Raw genomic sequence first — 19,267 nt, 5'->3', positions numbered from 1 at the left:
TCAATTAGTAGCATTTATCAATGGGTCCTAAATTGAACTTTGAACATTTTATGATTTGTTGTTGATTTTTTTTGATAGCACTGCAATCAGTGATGGTAATTATGAAATAACATGACCAGACAGGGCAGAAAAATGTGAGGGAGTGGGGGACAGAAAGAGGACAAATCCAGCGAGTGTAAGAAAGAGCTAGTGGTTGGTGTTATAGTGTGAGACAGTGATGTTGAATCGGTCTGATGGAATCAGAGGCCGAACCCTGTGTCTGCATGTAATTTACTTTATATTATTAGATTATTAGATTACAACTGCAGCCTGACCACAGAAAATCGCTCAGAGCTTCATGCTCATAATGTCAGTCCACCAGTGCGAGAACTTGGAGCAGTGCTGACTTCCAGGCATTGTGCATTGGCACACCAGGAATTCTCTCTTCAGGCAGAAAATTCACCCTCACAGCTGATTTCAGACCAGCTTGCAAAGCACCAATCATAGCCAATCAACACACACCAGAAATCGCTACGTTGAGTCCAGAACAGAGAGCGGGGTACAGTTCTACAAGCTTTAAGACATGCAGACTACAGCAAAAAAGTTCAAAAATGGCTTTCAGGAGAAATGTTTATTAGTGCTGTTTACTAAAGAAAGCATCACTGTTAGTAGTATTGATAAAACTAAAGCTTAGGGATTTCAATAAAACTTAAGTATTACATTTGGATCATAACTTGTCTCACTTCATTTGTGCAACAGACATGAAATCATCCAACGCGGTGCTTTGTTGGCTTAGAACATAGTTGTATACTTCACATGAAAGAGCAGGAAGGAGGCAATACGACTACTCAGTCTTAATTAAACAGATCTAAATTGCAAACCAACATTGTTTATTAAGCCACTAAAGCAAAAGTGGTAATTTGTATTGTTAAATAAAGAATATCTTTACCTTATAGACGTCTTATCTGTTTTTTCACACCCGAATATAGACAGCTTTCAGTGTACCTGACAAGGTAATTCAGCAAGGTGATTCCACTGTCTTTCACAACATGAAAATTGAAGAAATAAACATTAGATATAAAAATAAGGAAGCAAGGGAATATGCAGTTGTCACAACTTTTATTATGCAGTGTCTGACACCTCTATTCTGAAACAAGCCTCCAGAGAAAAACTCTATATCTGTGTGTGGACACTTAAAGACTTCTTATTCTATATGTCCTTACTCACTCTGGAGAATGATGTAAAAATACTTACAGTTAAGGCAAAGAGTGTGAGAGAGAAGTGATTAACATGTATTTTAGACAAAATATGGGTATTTATTTTTGCTCCGCCAAAGAAAATAGTTCCAAATACTTCCATTAAGCCAAAACAGGATCCAGTGTTGAGTGTCATTATAAAAAGCACAGCAAACCCCTGTCTGGAATGCTGTGAACACATTCAGGGTGATTTGGGGGTGATTTTTTGGGGCTTCAATGGGAGCTTTTCCACTGGTCTGGCTGTCGAGTTCATGGATGAGTCAGGTGTCTCGCCCCAGGGCGAGCTTAATGGCTCATTCGGGGCTCGGGAGGAGGATCAGGTATCGATCTCAGCATCGGAAAGCGGGCTGTTACAGTCTGACGTGGAAGACTGTAACATCCCACCATCTGGTGTGATCGCCCAGTCAGAGGCCGACGCGGAGCTGATGGCCATGCTTGCCCAGGCTGCCGTGATTGGAACCCTGCACCCTACCCTGAGCGTTCGCGGCTGGACGACTGGTTCCTGGGCTTAGAGTGACGCACACAGCCATGCTCTGCCCCTAGTTCCTTTCTTCCCAGAAGTTCATGAGGAGCTCACAAAGTCATGGCGGGCACCTTTTACTGCCTGGTCCCTTCTCACAAGTTCCTCAACTCTCACTACCCTCGATGGTGGGGTGGCCAGGGGGTACACAGAGGTTCCTCAGGTGGAGCAAGCGATTGCGGTGCACCTATGCCCGCAAAACGCAGTGATGCTGGACAGGCTTCCTCCGCCTTGCGTGCCATGGCTCTCTTGCAAGTCCACCAGGCCAAAGCACTGAAAGAGCTGCACAAGGGTAGTCCTGACCCAGGATTAATGCAGGAGCTGTGCTCGGAGACCGACATCACCCTACGGGTGATGAAGGATACAGTGCGGGCTCTCGGGAGGTGATGTCCACTATGATGGTCCAGGAGCTCCACTTGTGGCTTAACCTAGTAGAGATGTGGGACGCCGACAAGGTTTGCTTTTTTGATGCCCCCATCTCTCAAGGTGGCCTGTTTGGCGACCTTGTTGAGGTCTTTGCCCAGCAGTTCTTGACAGTCAAGAAGCAGACGGAGGCCATCCAGCACATCCTGCGTGATAGGCGTGATTCCACCTACAGGCTGCCGAGATCCCGCACCCCGTCTGCTCATTGCAGAGGCGTCCACAGGACGTTGACGGCCCCTGTCCCTCAGTCTGGTGCCAAGAACCCCAGGAGGGCTTCAAAGCATCCCTGAGACCGGCGACCCAGGGGTGAGGAGACCCGCTGTAAACTAGGAGGTGGTACATAGACCACTCCATCCCCAGTGGAGGGCCAGGAGAAGAATCTTTTGTTCACTTTTGTTAGGATTTGCCACATGCCCAAGGGGCTCCAGGACTTTAATTTTAAAAAGCAGTTTCCTCATTCTCTGGATCACACACTCAGTTGTCACAACAGCCATACATTGAACACTCGCAGCAGTGGCGCTGCAGACGCAAATCTTCTGCCTTCACACACCCAGCTTTGACACCCACATACCCACAATCAGGCGTATGTGATACGCTACGAGGACGCCCAGCCTCCTCTCCCGTCGCAGAACAGTCCAATGGTGGGTACGCGGAGCAAGGTAAGTGCTCTAACATTTCTCTCAGCACAGCCATGATTTCGGGACGTGAGAAATCTCGACATGGCAGCTCCTGCTCCGCCTTGCCGTGAGGCCCCATCCACAGGTACGTCAAAGGCGATTATCCCCTTGGTACCCCTTGTCTGGAGGCATGGTTAGCACTCTCCAACCCGTCATGCTGGCTGGTCAGGATGATCCAACTCGGCTACGCGATTCAGTTCGCCAGGCACCCATCCAAGTTCAATGGCGTCTGTTTTTCCTCAGTAGTAGGCAAGGATGCAACAGTTCTGCATGCGGAAATCACAGTCCTTCTAGAGATGGACGTGATAGAGCCTATCCCTCCAGCAGAGATGAAGAAGGAGTTCTACAGCTCCTTCTTCATCGTACTGAAGAAAGGCGGTGGGTTGCGGCCAATCTTAGACCTATATATACTGTATACTGTATATATTTATTGCTTTTGCTTGGTTTGATATTTTGTATGTGATTCAATAGAATCCATAAATGTTTAAGTTTGGCTTGCTGTTGTTCAAATAACAATTTGCTTTTCAAAGAGCCTAATACTTAATAATCAATTGTCAAACAAACATGTAAATATGTAAATAAATTGTCACGTTTAAAGTAGATCTGGACAAGAGTACCGACTGAATACAATAAAAGACAACAAATACTAGACAGTACAGAATGTGACCTAAAGTGCAACACAGTTCTATATGTGATTGCGTGTACGCACAATTAACCCTTTAAAAATGTGTCAGACATTGTCAATAAATGGCATGCTAGGCACACACATAGACAAAAATTAACCTGACTCTAGGACCTGCGTCCATTTGCTTTTATTTAATTGCATCTGGACTGCGTGTGTGTGAGAGTGTGTGTGTGTGAATGTCTGTGTGTAACGATCTGTCCTTTCGCCCTAAAAGCCTTAACATACATTTTAACTAACATATATACGTTAAGTGCATACACACACATACACACAAGCACAAAGTGATCTGACAGAATCGGGTCAGTGACCTCACACCCCAGCCCAAAGGGGAGAGGACACAGGATGCGTGTCCTAAATAACCTGACCTTTACTGACACACGGCATATAGAGTGTCTTGCATGCATCCGCCTTCAGGGTTGGGAGGGTTACTTTTGAAATGTATTCCACTACAGAATACAGATTACATGCTGTCAAATGTAATTTGTAACGTATTCCGTTAGATTACTCAAAGTCAGTAACGTGTTCTAAATACTTTGGATTACTTCTTCAGCACTGGTAGATTTAACTTGTTTTGACTATAAAACTCTGTACAGTACAGTGAGACAAAATACACATGTTAAAAATACATTCTCTGAAACACCTAAATATCTGATGCAGTGTTGTTTCTAAAACAACATGAATCAAATTGATCTTGTTTTATGGATTTTTAGATATATCTACAGGAAAACAATACAACAATTATCATCAGGAATATGATTTTTACCCTAATATCAAAAGTCTTACTAGAAAAAAAATATGATCCAACTTAAATTTTCATGATAAAACAATATGATTGTGTCTGGTAACATGCGCATGCAAAATGGCTAGAAATAGCATTTTAGCTTAGCGTAAAGCTGACAATTTACACAAGGTTTATTTCTATTTCTTCTGCTCCAAACTGACTTCAAACGTACTTCTCTGTCTGCTCGTATGAATGTAACACATCATGAGAAAGTGTTTCACCGCTGTTCAAATGCACTTTGGATCACATCATTTATATGTATAAATGTTTTCCATCTGAAACTAAATATTAAATGATACAAATTACAATAATCAAAATATATTTTGAATTTATTCTAAATACCAATTATTTAAATTGTAACTGTAGTGGAATACAGTTACTTATAGTTTGCACTTTAAATAGGTAATCCAGTTACATGTATTTCGTTACTCACCAATCTTGTCCACCTTTAAATTGGACATAAATTGCACACGATCGCACACATACACACACACACACACACACACACACACACACACACACACACACACACACACACACACACACACACACACACACACACACACACACACCCGTAGCAAAGAAAATCACAAATGAGATCTCATTATAATTTCAGTTGTTTCTCCAAGAAAGAATTTTTGCTTAAGTCTTCTGCTTCTCTGATTTTTCTCCTAATAAATCCTCCAGTAATCTCATGTGTCTGCTCTAGAGTTTCAGAATAATAACAAATTGTGCTCAGATGTGCTGGTCTCATTTGTGTCTATTTTGATGTTTAAGGTAAATTCTGAAGCAACCCCAGTTGTGAACTGGTGCTTTATCAGAACTCAAACATTTCTCAATTCTCCCGAGACCAAATAATCTGAGCTATGCTATCCACATTAATTTGATAGCTGTTAATGTACGTCAACAAATGTCTCATTTGATTCTAGTTTTATGTTTCCTAAGGAAATTTGACAAAGTTCAGTGCTTCTTAAATGAAGCAGAACCAATAACTCCTGAACCTCTGAGCAATATGGTTCTCCTGTGGCTATGTATGAGTGTCCTTCATTCCCCTTTACTTGCTTTAATTAATGGCAGTGTTGGTCTTTTACTGTATAATCAAATGCACTCATCTCTCTCTAAATGTGCTGACTACTAACATACCCCTCCTCATTGTCTCTCTTTCTCTCTCTCTCTCCATTTCTCATCTACGCTCCCTCGTTTTTCACTGTCCTCTTTCTGTGCACTCCTTTCGGCTTTCTTTCCTCCTTTAGAGCATAACCACCTGAATAACGCCACACTTCCTCCTTTGACACCCTCAATGGCCCTGTCCCAACCCCACAACAATCTGGGCTTCAACAAATACACCTCTATCAAAGCCATGGGTAAGACACACATACACAGTATCAACATGAACAGCTGGCATGTCTTGTAATGTACACTATAAACGCCACATGTATATGAAGGTCACTTTACCCAGAACCACTGATTAACATTGCAAATGATTCCCAGTGTCATTGAATCTGAGCTCTCGGGCTGCTGGAAAAGAAAAATACAGCTCCACTGCATCATCTCAGACATAAGCATGTTATTCACTTATGCAAATATCACCTCTCACATCAAAAGAAAAACAACCCTGATATGTTAATAAAATTACAGTCTGTTGGGTGATCTTAGGAGCCTGGACACACATTCTGAGAAGATAGATAGACAGACAGATGGAGAGACGTCATTGGACAATAGGGCTGATAGGAAATCTGCTGGAATGTGTATGACTGTGTATTCTTTACATCGAATCAATGAAACCACGCCACATGCTGCTTGAACAATAGCCTGAAAATACAGAAACATACTCAAGGACACATTAATAATTATAAAGCTGGTAGCAGCTTTGAATTTACACTAATAGACCTCATATAAACACAACCGCACACTCAATTTTAATACCTTGTTGTACCAAGAGAAAAAACATATTGCAAACCTGTGATTTTACAAAAAGCCTTGACACTTACTGTTCAACCCACATTCCTGTTGTTGTGAAAGTTACTTTGAAACTCTAAAAATACAAGCTGCTAAATTATTTAAAGTAGTTAAATAACAAGCTAAGCGATTGTCAAGGTACCCTTTTGAAAAAAAAAATGGCATTTGAAAAGTTTTTGCATTGAAACTACTGAAGAGTGCAATGTCAGATTATATCATTTATTTAAATAATCAGGTTAGTATTTACAATATCTGACACAAACACAGTGAGTACCAAACAGATACATTTACTCTAAATACAGCAACAACAAAAAAACATTTTTATTCATTCTTACAATAAATAAAGCAAAAACATATATACATACAATCAACATTTAAACCCCACAACCACCCCTCCCAATCCCCAACCCCATCCTGACCCCCAACAAACATTCCTGTGGTCACACATGAGTATATATATATATATATATATATATATATATACACACACACAAAAAATGCAAACAAACACACACACACACACACACAAATATATATAATAATCATACACATTTAAAACTATACTACTCTCTCCACCGCCCCACCCCGAGAGCCCTCCAAAAACTCAAAATAGTTGCACCATTTCCCAACAAACAAATCCAAGTTACCCCATCTTCCAAATGACACCTCCTCAAAAGCCGCCACCCTCCCCATCTCTGTGCATCACTCCCGAAATGGGGGGGTTCCAGCTGACCTCCAAACCCTCAAAATAATCTGCCTCTCGATCATCACACTGGTCAGAACCCAATTCTCTATGTGTCTATTCCCATATCTATCCAAAACACAGAGTCTGGGGCAAAACGAAACCCGAGTGCCAAACACGTCACGCACAAAACTCTGAACCTTCAACCAAAATTCTTGGATCTCAACACACCACCAAAAAACATGGGCCGTGTCTCCATCCTCCGATTGGCATCGCCAGCATGTGGCTGTGACTTTGAGACCAAGCCTATACAATCTAGAGGGGGTCCAATAAAATCTATGTAAAATCTTGAATTGCATAAGTCGTGCCCTTGCATCTCTAGATGCTGACTTGATGTTTTTTAGAATCCCAGCCCACACTCCCTCCTCCAATACCAAGTTGTGAAATAGATAATTGACAAAAATTCGAAATTGGATGAGCAGCATTTGAAGCTGTTGAAAAATGCCTTTGTGTAAAATGTATTCATTGCTCCATTACCTGGAAACTTTAAACATCCTACAGACTTGGTGGATAAATGTTTTCTGATGGCACTTCTACCTAATTTCTTTAATGTTGTGTCTAAGAACACCCTTAGACATGGTAAAATCACTATAACACACAGCCTCTCGTGACATTGCTGTGCTACAATTGAAATTAACCATTTGAATAAACTGATAAATTGATTGCAATGGAACAGGGGTGCAGGAAGATGTTTTTGGCAGGGGTGCCTAGAACATATCACCTAGAACATCTATTTAAACTGGAGCGTGCGTGCTATTTTTGACAGAAAAGAGACTTGTAACATAACCTTATGGTCCACCATAACACAGGAAGTCAGGATAATACAAATTGCTCTATTTAAAATCGACTGGCTATTTTAGGGAAAAAAAACAATGAATAGGAAATAAACTGTTGTGCCTACCTTACAGTACACCGAAGTTGGACTTGAGCTCTAGAGCAGATTCATTCCTTAATTAGGATCTGAATGTCTGTTCTGTTTGAGAAATTTTGATTTGAACTTTGATTATGAACACAAAAAAAATCAGAAAGTTCATCTCCTGCGCCAGGGCCACACGTGTGTGCGTCAATGAAGAGGAAAGATATGGCGCACTTATCCCGTTTTGAGAAATAAATCATAAAATGTTAAATGAAAACATATTTAATAAAAGCGTAGATTTACAGCTTGCGTAAGTTATTTTTAAGTGCCTTACTGAATGTGTTCCATTGAAAGAAACAATTGAGTAAATGCACACCTACTAAATGTAGAAGTTATTGCATAAATACATGAAGGAATCATATATAATACACAACACAAAATGCTAAATTATTAATTGAAGCGTTGGACAATAAATAAGCTTGTATTTTGAGTTATATCGTCCTATTACCCAGCCCTATGTTTGCTTTGCATTTACAGTCCAGTGTAAACAGTGGGTGCTGCAGCACCCCCAGCCCACCCAGCACACCCACTTCGCATGTCCCTGCAATGGAAAGTAACAAAAAACAGCAACGTAGCATTTTGTCAATTTACACTGCTACTTAAAAAAGTATCGCGTTATTTGAAAAGGACACTGTTTCGAAAACATTAGAGCTACTGTCATGCTACTGAAACATGTAGTTCATTTACGAGTATCAGTACGTTCTCATATCGTACTGTGTCCATCGAGTTGAAGTTCAACGGCAAAACTTTTTAACAATGTGGGCAGAAGAATTAACATATTCCCTTGGTGATCCACTCAACATATCAGGAGAGCCCATTTAGCCCTCTGATAATTATTGGTATTCAAAATAAATACATAAATACGCTGAATTCCGGAAAATGACCTTCTGCGAGTTCCCTGAAAAAAGCAAATGTCGAGTTCTGGCCTTTTTGGCTCACAGCAAATAATGGCATATGAAAAATGACAACATCAAGAGGAAAAGATTATATCCAGTGTTACTGTTAAATAATTGTCAATGCACATCGAGAGACCAGTTTCTTAAACCACCTGCCGCTTGGATTGTGTTGATAAGGACACATTTACAATTCAATGTGTTTCAAACTACATTAGAGAATTCTACACTCAAACACACACACACACACACACACACACATATTGGATGCCAACGGGGTTGCGCTTCTGTCAGAATGTGGTCACTTGGCTCAGCTGGCTGGCACATGCATATGCAAATTAATATTTTTCTGGTTCTGCATGTTCTCTCCTCTTTTTTTCTCCCATGTAATGTTTATTTGTGTTTTGTTTCTTTTCTTAATTAATCTGTCTACTGTATTGTGGGCTATTAATTATGTAAAATTGGAACATCCAAGAGAAAAAGAGGGATAACACACACAAATATGGAGCTGTATTTCGTTTTTTTTCCTCTTGGAATGATGTCGAGTTACACATAGCCACACACTCCCTGGCACAGTGTTTTCTGTTGGACTACTGCTTATGGAGTGCTTGAGGTGGATTAACCCTGACTTTGCTGGCAAAGTCAGAGAGAGGATGGAGAGAGTTCAACGGGGCAAGTGGAGGGGAAAATGAGCAGATGAGGCTAGGAACGGAGGAGAACATGCACAGTGGGAGGGGGGTGTAATGAATAGGACCAGAGCCAAAGTGTGGCAGATGCCTAAGACAGCTTCCAAGCACCATCTTAATTAAAGAGTAATGATAGTAAAGACTCTCTGATATAGGGAAAGAGATAAACAAAGAAAAAAATAGAGCAAGGAAATTGAGAGAGATAGAGAAAGAAAGGTAGTACAAATTTGGTAGCGATGAGAGGAAGTTGGACAGCGTGAAAAAAGAGAAGAAATGGACAGAGAGGACATTTGTTGGAACATTTGCAGTCTGTTCATTAGTTTGATGCATATGTTCGCTCTCTTAACACTTCCTGTGTATGACATTATCAGGCTGTTATCTTACGTTCTCTCCCGTTGCAATGCCTGATTCTCTGTGAGGAGCAATCATGAGACGTGCAATAGGCTCTTAGAGTCCTTCACTGTAAACACTATTAATAATTCATGCCCGCTCGACACATGCTCCCTGCATCACCTCTTCACTGGACTTTTAAGTATACTCTTGGATTCTTTAGTTTGTCTCTCTTCTTCAAATTTCAAAACACACCCAAATGAATATGTACATGAAGGTGCTACTAAGTGATGCGCTCACTTGAAGATAAAAAAAAAATAAAGAATTAATATGAGCTAATCTACATGTCTAAATGTATTAGCACATCACTGCTTGATTTACTGTCCACAAATTAGGAAAGAATTACCATCCTCATTTGGATACATTTTGTCACATCTCTGCACACTTAAGTTGTACAGTGAAGAGATATGGGTTTTGCCGTGAGCATATGTTGTACTGTCACCCAGGATTTATTTTGCCCTAGTAAACTGATTGTGATACTAACCGACATTCTCTCATGCACAACTACAAACAATGCGCTCCTCCATACTGATGCAGTCACCATGGTAACCATTGTAACCACTTGGCTTGATTTTAAGTATCTAATGCAATGACATTTAAACATACTGTGTGTACAGTAGGTGTGACAGTAAGTGACCAAATGTGCCCAAACATCTTTTTGGGGGGCCACAGTACATTTGAGAGCACATACTTACACAGAATTTGTGCTACACACTTGTGTACATTGTCAGCAGCTGTTTGCCTTATGCATTGGACGTGACTCAATCGATAGCAAGGCAAGTTAGTATAGGATGGCAGGAAGGAAAACTCGAAAAAGGAGACAAAAATTACAAAACAGTGAAGCAAGGTTGTTTATTTCTGAAGGCAGTGAAGCGAGTGCCCTCTCTGCAGCTGGCAGCGCTGAGCACAGATGGGTTAATTCAACAAGACAGGCTTAAAGGCTAGCTCTCCTCTGTCATCTGTTGCTAACACGCTAACCAACTTCAACCTTGTATAGAATTAAATAACCAACCTAAACTATACTGTTCATAACAAATAGTTCCTGTACCAACACAATGGATAACCTGTTTTACCATCCTTGTATGTGTCTATGTATCTGTAAATGTTTACTGGAAATTTTCTGGGTTCACAATTTCAAACACAGTCTGGTTTCAGAACATCCAAAGTACAAAATGTTTTCATCATGACCATTTTTGCTATGACCCAGAGCTCCTTCAAGTGAACGGATGTGTGCTGCATGTGAGGTTTGTACGGTACATAGGATATGTCAATCTAGATGGTATAATAATGGGTTTCAAAGAAATTACAGCTAATGGGGGAAAAAAATTGTCTCTTGTTTATTTTTGCCTTTCCCATTGCAGATGTGACAGCTAGGGACTACTACCCCAAGAGCTACCACATGATGGAATACACACACCGTCAATCCTCGCCTGCAACCTTCCAACCCATCGCTTTCCACCCCAAAGACAAACCTTTCCTACCCCCTCCAGATATCCATACTCCTTTGGCCATCACCATCACGTCAGCCCAAGTCCCCAAGCCCAAAATCTCTAAGACCAGCACTCACCCTCTCACCACCAGCTCAGCCTTCAAAGTCTGGGACCCCAGTAAGTGTCACATCCAACACCAGGTCCCTCTTATGTCCCAGCAGCAGCCACCAATGTCCCAACCTAATAGTCGGCGCCAGGCCTTCTCCACCAAGCGGCAGTTTAGCATTGAGACTCTTCCGGAATTGTTCTCCCAGCCCCTAGGGTACGGACAGTCTCCGCACCTCCACCATAATCACAAGGGACTGCACACAAACAGCAAGACAGAAGTCACAGTGTGAGGTGGGGTGGCATGGAAAGATGGACAAAAAGAGATCATGAAGAGAGAGAACACAGAATAGCATGACTGTGATTAGACTGGATGTGAAAGCGTCAAAACATGTGCTTCAGTTATATATATTATTATATTTCCTCCTTGTAATTGTTTTAACTAGATATATTTTCATCGTACTATAAAACCAAGAGCAACGGAGGAAAATCTTGCATGGTCTTGACTCCGATTCTTGATGGGCCTTGATTCCCTGGTCAACCTGTATTCCTGGAAAAATCTGGCCTGTTGTTCTTGTAACCTTGGCCGTCTGATATCTCCTGTGGCCCAGATCCATGTGTCCGATAGCAAAGGTCAGAGGGTTGGAGTCCTGAACCTCAGGAGCTTTCACACCCTTGTAGACAAGGCCATTGTGCTGTCAGCTTCCATCAACCAGCAACTGTCACATGGTGAGACATTATTCAGACAATTTCGACCACATAAGGCAAAGAACAGGCATACAGCATTAGGAAGAGGACAGTGGAGAAACCAAGGTGTCCTGAGAGAGAGAGAGAGAGAGAGAGAGAGAGAGAGAGAGAGTATAGTGAGGGCAAAGGGTTTGAAATTTAAGTGGACAGATCAAGGACTAGGTGTAACTGGCAAAGTTCAAAGAATCAAGGCCTCTTTAATTCAACACCTTGTGGTCTAAGAATGCATTCCGGTGCTCATCCTGGGAGCAGTCTGCTAAAGCCTCTTCAGTAATAGTTATTTTGGCTGTTTCTATTTCAAACCCTTGTTCGAGACAGACCACAGGTAAAGACAAGGTCAATGAGCATGTATCCCCCTACAGATAGACCTCAAGAGGAACATTGCCAGGGACAAAAGTTGCCCGCAGAGATAAAATGCCATAGTGAAAGATGAGAACACATCTAGGTGAAATAGTCTACCAATGTCATACGTAGCATTGCCAAATATACTTTAATTTGTCCCATTGGCATCCTTTGCAATATCTGTGCAACACCTTGCTTCCTTTGAATTATCTGAATGTAAATAGTTATCCTTTTTGTGAGAGCAAGTTTTGGTCTTTTTATACCAGGGCTGGTATGGCCAAGTTGAGCAAGCAGTAGCAATACCGTTATCATATTGTAGCATCCTAATAATGTACATGGAAAAGTGCTGGGCATCAGTTTTAGGCTATAAGCTATGAAGCCTCAGAGCACAAGATCTGTGAGTTAGGTGTATTCAGGTTTGCTCCAGGGACCAGGGATAATAGTAGCAATTCTAGACTTATTGGAACTTTCCAGCAGGGGGCCAAGTGACTGATGGGCACAGCTCCCAAGCTCACTCTCTCTTTGCCTCTCCAAGCTATGCCAAACCTGGCTTCTGGCCACCACACTGCCGCAGAACAATAGGGGGCGCTATAATTGAACCCGGACCATGTCTAATACAGCTGATCCAAATGCACATTCTCCCATGTTGCCTCTAGATTCTATAATCTCTCTCACTTTCCGTTCTTGTCTTTTTTATTCCACAATGGTTTCAAAGTAGATTCCAAATGTTTTTTTTTGTTGCTCAAAATCATGGAGGAGAGACCACGAAAAGTAGACTTGAAAACTGCTCCATTTACCAACTTTAAGGAGGCCTGGGTCGATTGTCCGATGGCAACATCTCTTGACTTAAAATCATAATAAATCATCTGTTTACCCAGCAAACAGCTGTGAGTCCAAACATTAGCAAGTACCCTTTGTTTGAGCAGCCTAGTGTGCAACAGAAGAGATTTAATGGGCTGATGACATGTAATGTATGAGCCTCCTAGGGACTATTACAGAGTGTGAAATGTTCAAGGATAGAGTTTAATAGAACTGCTGCTTAGGGCTGCTTCTAAATAAAACCACCATATTGCGAGAAGGATTATTGAACTCAGAAGAATGAGGCAACACTCTTGTACCAGTACAAAGCGTCCCTTTTTAAACAGTAGATTACATTACTGTCAGCGCAGTACACTTTACAGCAATTGGGCCGTTAATGAACTATGACAAAAAGACGAAAAAAGAACAAAACAAGTAGCTCCATCTCTCTCTCTCTCTCTCTCTCTCTTTCTACCCTCTCCAGCTTCATTTTGGAAATACATTTTACTTCTGGACCAATTCCAGGGACAGCAGCTCCAAAAATAGGGTGGCAATACAATTACTGCATGCTCCTGGATGGATATTTTCGACCATTTAATAGATGTGAGGTTGTTTCAACATGTTCTCATAGGTCAAACAAGAAAACGATGCTTCGTTCTGTCTCTGTGGCAGACACTTCCAGGGTGGCATTGGGTTTCAGGAGCCAAACCCTGGAGGACAGACACAGCCGTCAGCTATCCTGGCACAAAGATGCCAAGCGATGCCAAGGTAAACCAGCTACACAGCACTTGGCCTGAACTGAGCCACATTGCATGCTGTGAGGTCATGAATACTGTCTTTGAGAGACACTTGGAAATACTGGAGCTTATTTTCATCTGTGAAAAACCAGTCAATGTGCTCTTAGGGATGGTCGAGACATGGTCTCTGGCTGAATCAATTGAGGAATAAGATCCAGGAATAAACTACTGTATGAATCTTATTTCTGACTTTTGCACCATGAAGCATTGGATTGGTCAATAAACCATTTAAACCTGTGGAGGTTTAGGACCTACAATGAAAATCAAATAAGGATGAGTACATGGACATCTGCTACACAAAAAATGCAAGGTGTAAATGTTCGTTTTTGCTTCCAAATACAGTTTCATACAAGTATGAAGACATTCTCCAGTGGTTATTTAAAACCACCCAAATAAGCCTAATGGCTTTTGTTTCTGTTTTCTTCTTAAAATTAGTGTTCTACCTGCGATGTGAATGCCACTGGGTAGCATTTTATCTTTAGCAATACATTATGTACTTTTTACTGTTTATGTACAATTTGCAATGTTGTCTTTTTTTTGTACCGTAAGCGCTATTGGAAACAGTGTCAAGCCTGCCACAGTTGACAACCATTTTACAAAGATAAAGTGCTTCCGAATTTTAATTAACTTCTAATACCTTCCTTACTAACTTAAAACTGTAGTTCACCAAAAAAAAGAGTTAGGGGTCTGCCTAACATCTCTTTTTGTGTTCCATGAAAGAAAGAAAGTCATACAGGTTTGAAACAATATAGTGATTGAGTAAAAGACAAAATGTTCATTTTTTTGGTGAACTGTTGCTTTAAAAGATGATTTGCCATATTTGAATATTGCGCTATATGTATAGAGCATATGCTATTTAATCATTTTTAAAAGATGTATTATAACCAATGCTTGAATGACATCTTAGTTACCAGTCCAGAGACATGTAATATGTGTATTGGAGATTCACATAGTTTCAATTTGTTTGGTAGTACGTTTGTACGCTTTATTCTTATGCACTGTTTTAAAATGTGCAGTTTGTCTATGTATAATTTGGTTGAATTATACTAAGGGCTTTTAAAAGAAGTACAGTATGTGCTCTTAACAGGAGTTGCCCCTTAAGTACTGATCAAGCTCCAACAATGTTCAATAGAATTTTCAAGGCAGCCTTTAACTCGGGCTGTGCATTATAACCTCACAAAACGCAAACATTTTGTCCAACGCAGCAAAAATAAGATGGTCACTCCTTGAGTTAACAGGGACTTTTCTTGTTTGGACCCTGACAGTATATGCAAACACGTTTAAAGGAGAGAGCATGTGAGAACTTAGAGGAGCGATGGAGACATTTGGAATCACTGATCTTGCTCTCCGATTGAACTAACCAGCATTTAAGGAAATCCAAAGCCAGCTACAGAATTGTAGGTTGATCCTAATTAAAATTCACCCTCTCACAAGGTTACATCATTGATAAAGAGAAAAACTGGAGGAGTAATTAGGCTTGCTTGTTGACTTAAAGGGCCAGTGTTTATTTTTTCATCCCCACAATACTGGCATTGACAAATATCTCCTGTCTCAGTAGCTATGTTACATTTTCATGTTTACTAGTTATATACAGGTTATATGTTTTTTCATAAAAAAAAAAGCAAAAAGTTAAATATATAAATATTATGTAACATTTGTAAGTTTATGATGTGAATATAAACACATGTGCGTGTACTGTACACACTTCAGAGATGAGCTGGAATGCCCCGCCAACAACTCTCAATGGTCCAAAATCCTGAAAATCGTTCTGATTCACTTTCAATTTGGACAGACAAACTACTGGAAACTACTTCACCCAGCAATTTGATTACAACGTTAGGGGGGCAGTTCACGCTGCAAAACACTGAGTACCGAGCACATCGTTTTTCTTCTAACTCTTTATATGTCACCTTTCATCTTCTCACTTTATAGAGTGCAACAGTTTGGTTCTACAAGTCCAAATCGAATTCATCGTTTCAATAGGAGCATTGAGTTTTTTACTATAACTTATAAACCTTTAAAAACAGATGCACCGTGAGCTCAGAGGTTGTCAATCAATGATATGTGCCTCTTATGAAGCCATTAGTTGGCGTTGTGTCAGCTTAATAATAACGTTTAAAAATCTAGATTAATACTGGAATTTATGGTGAAGAACTAGACTACGTTCCTGCTGAGAAAGATTCAACAATCAGAGAATCCCAGCAAACAAAGCACACCAAAAGAGCTCTGCAGTGACCATCCACTTCCATGATGCACTGCGAATGACGCACTGAAGTCTTATTCCCTACACCTGCATATATCTGAATATTTTGCAATAAACTTAAAAATATCGATTTTATACTTATAATCAGCAACTTTTAATTCATAGTTTTATATTTTTTCAACGTTTTTAATTAGATTATATCATTCAACGTGCTTCATGTGATTGTAGTTCATTCCCTTATAAAAACAGTAAGTACACAGTCTTGTACCTTGGTCTTTTCATCCGATTTTCCAAATCTGTTTTTGTTTCAAATCAAAATTTGTAATGTTGTGAGTTACCTCAGAGCTGGTTGGTTTGGTTCATCACTTAGAACTCTTTTACTAAGGATTTTAAGAAATCCCTATAGAAAACAAATGCATGGGAAAAATACTTCTAAGACGGTTGAAAAAAAATGGGTGGCACTGTTGCACTCCTATGCTCTACTGATAGATGCAAATGCACATACAGGCCCTGTAGGACCTGGGCATGCACGCAGTCTAGAGAGGTTTGTTGATAAATAAGAGTGATCTAGTTTTTGTTGCACCACTCACTTGCAGTATAGACACAGATTTAAATGCAAGTTGATTGTAGTCTCTCTCATTTGCTTTCCTTTTGTTTATGTTTGTTCCTATCTAACTCTCTCTCTCTCTCTCTCCATGGGGACAGTGGGTGATACAAATCTTAGCCTTCAGTGATATCTAAGTTAATATGGGTCTCCAGAGGCTGCAGAGAGAGAGAGAGAGAGAGAGAGAGAGAGAGAGAAATGGATAATACAGTACATGATGATGAAGAGCTGTGGGTGGAGGGAGGGAGAAGGATCTGTCATCCTCTTCTCTCGTTTCCATGTACTTCATCTCTTTTGCTTGTCTAATGCCCCATTTCCATATCTGCCATGTATTTTTTTCTCCTTAAGTCTGGTTGCACTTTGAGCAGACGCTAAATAATTCAGATAAGTAAAATTTGCAGGATGGCGAAAGAGAGAGACACAGTCACAGAAACTGAGTGTTGCAGAGAGCTCATGAAAGACTGTCGAGATTCAAAAGCAAAAAAAAAAGACCTGTTCAATCCACGCAAGTGTTTGGGAACAATCTCAATGTACAATGGTTTTAAAAGCATTTGTTGACTGTTAAAAAGGTCTTAGGTCTGGGAAGCTTGACATTAAAGCAATAGTTAATCCAAAAATGACAAAAATGATGTCCTCAGTTACTCACCCTCATGTTGCTCCAAACCCATTTGACTTGCCTTCTTCTGGGGAAATCAAACGGCACTATAAATGGAAGTGAATGGTGAATGAGATCTTATTTTGTGTACTGTACCAGAGAAGAAAGTCATACAGGTCTGGAACAACATGAAAGTGAGTAAATGATTACATCACTTTGGGTGAACTATCCCTTTAAAATTTTAAAGGCCATAGCTACAAACCCAATGATCTAATAAAACAACTGTTATAACTGTCAGATAGAAAGAGTTCTGTACAGGTTTGCTGTTAGGTACGCATGAGAGAAACTTTATTCAGTAAATTGTGATTAATATTATTATTATTATTATTATTATTATGAAACCAATTTTTACTATAAGCAGTGAACATTATGAACAGATGGTAGTGCATATTTGGATGTTAATAATGACAAGGACAGCGATGATGATAAAGATGCTGAAGATGTCAACAGTGACCATGCCAACACAACGGCAAAGACAATGCCAACTGTTTCTACAACATTAATAGCAATTTATAAGGAACATACAGACATGATTAAACTGATTTAATGGCTTTTTAAGCATCTCTTTCTAACAGAAACATTGTAAAGTGTTCTTTGTATAAACTTGTTTAAAAAATAAAAGGCAGAGTGAAACACATTTAAGGACTGATTCTAGTCATTTATTCTGTACAATGCCAGATGGGGATCTGTCATTATTATGTATGTCTGCGATTTCTGGAAATATCTACTAAAAATACATCTTTCAACTTATACATAATGATAGATAGATAGATAGATAGATAGATAGATAGATAGATAGATAGATAGATAGATAGATAGATAGATAGATAGATAGATAGATAACGGTATATATAGACAGGCTTTGCTGTTTTACATATAGGTTTGTGCCAGATGCAAAGAGTCTCATGCAGCCAGACTTTCGAATATTTGTATAAAGTCTGAACTGCTTTGCCGTCTATTCTGGATCCTGTTGCTTTCATACAATTTTGAAAAACATTTATAGCATGACTATAACTGTCAAGAGATGTAACCATACTTAAACGACATTAAATACTCAACATTCATTTAAATAAAGTTTCAAGGAAATAATATATTATAATCATTTTTTTTGAGTCACAAATGCCAACAAATTATCTTAAGGTTACTTAATTTGACCTGAACAAAATATGCCTTATTATAAAAATGTCAAAGTATCCATATTTTTTAAAAACCTTGCAGTCATGAGGGTCTAAAGGTGTCATTTCTGGCATCACATGACAACAAAATATAAACCTGGATGTTGATTACACCACCTGACAGTCTTTTAATATTGATGATATCTTAATAAGAACAAGAATACAATTATTAAATTATTAAAATTACAATTATTAATAAAAGACAATTCCAAACTACTTATGCAAACATTTTTTATTTATTTATTTATTTTTTTTATAATTTAAGCCTTCAATGAGACATTTACTGTATTATTGGTATTAATAGTTTTTTTTACTGTCTCCATAGTTACACCACACAGACATATTTGCCTTTAAGTCTCATAAATATCAAAATGACTTTGAAAGCATGTACATCATCGGTGTACTCAAGTAATTGTTTTCTGAGAACTGCATTTTTAAAGTAATTTTGAATAACAATAATTCCAGACCAAAAAAAACAAGTAGATACGATAACACTCGGGACGG

The 19,267-nt window shown here is 39.6% G+C and overlaps 1 protein-coding gene across 3 annotated transcripts in view; it reads left to right on the top strand.

The window, feature by feature from the left end:
* LOC127647493 (protein shisa-9-like) overlaps window positions 1-18,218 on the top strand; it is an 88,202-nt gene extending 69,984 nt beyond the window's left edge. Inside the window, exons 3-5 of one of the 3 annotated variants that reach the window (XM_052131762.1) lie at window positions 5,575-5,685; window positions 11,269-11,514; window positions 13,814-18,218. In XM_052131762.1, coding sequence (XP_051987722.1) covers window positions 5,575-5,685; window positions 11,269-11,514; window positions 13,814-13,875 — 419 coding nt within the window. In that variant the 3' untranslated portion in view covers window positions 13,876-18,218. Of the gene's footprint in view, window positions 1-5,574; window positions 5,686-11,268; window positions 12,077-13,813 lie in introns of those variants that run through there. The other 2 variants (XM_052131760.1, XM_052131761.1) reach the window with 2 other exon arrangements.
* The last annotated feature ends 1,049 nt before the right edge of the window (window positions 18,219-19,267 follow it).

This window comes from Xyrauchen texanus, chromosome 8 (assembly GCF_025860055.1).
Source record: "Xyrauchen texanus isolate HMW12.3.18 chromosome 8, RBS_HiC_50CHRs, whole genome shotgun sequence".
In the NCBI taxonomy this organism is placed as follows: Eukaryota; Metazoa; Chordata; class Actinopteri; order Cypriniformes; family Catostomidae; genus Xyrauchen; species Xyrauchen texanus.
This window is presented reverse-complemented; position numbering and strand designations above follow the sequence as displayed.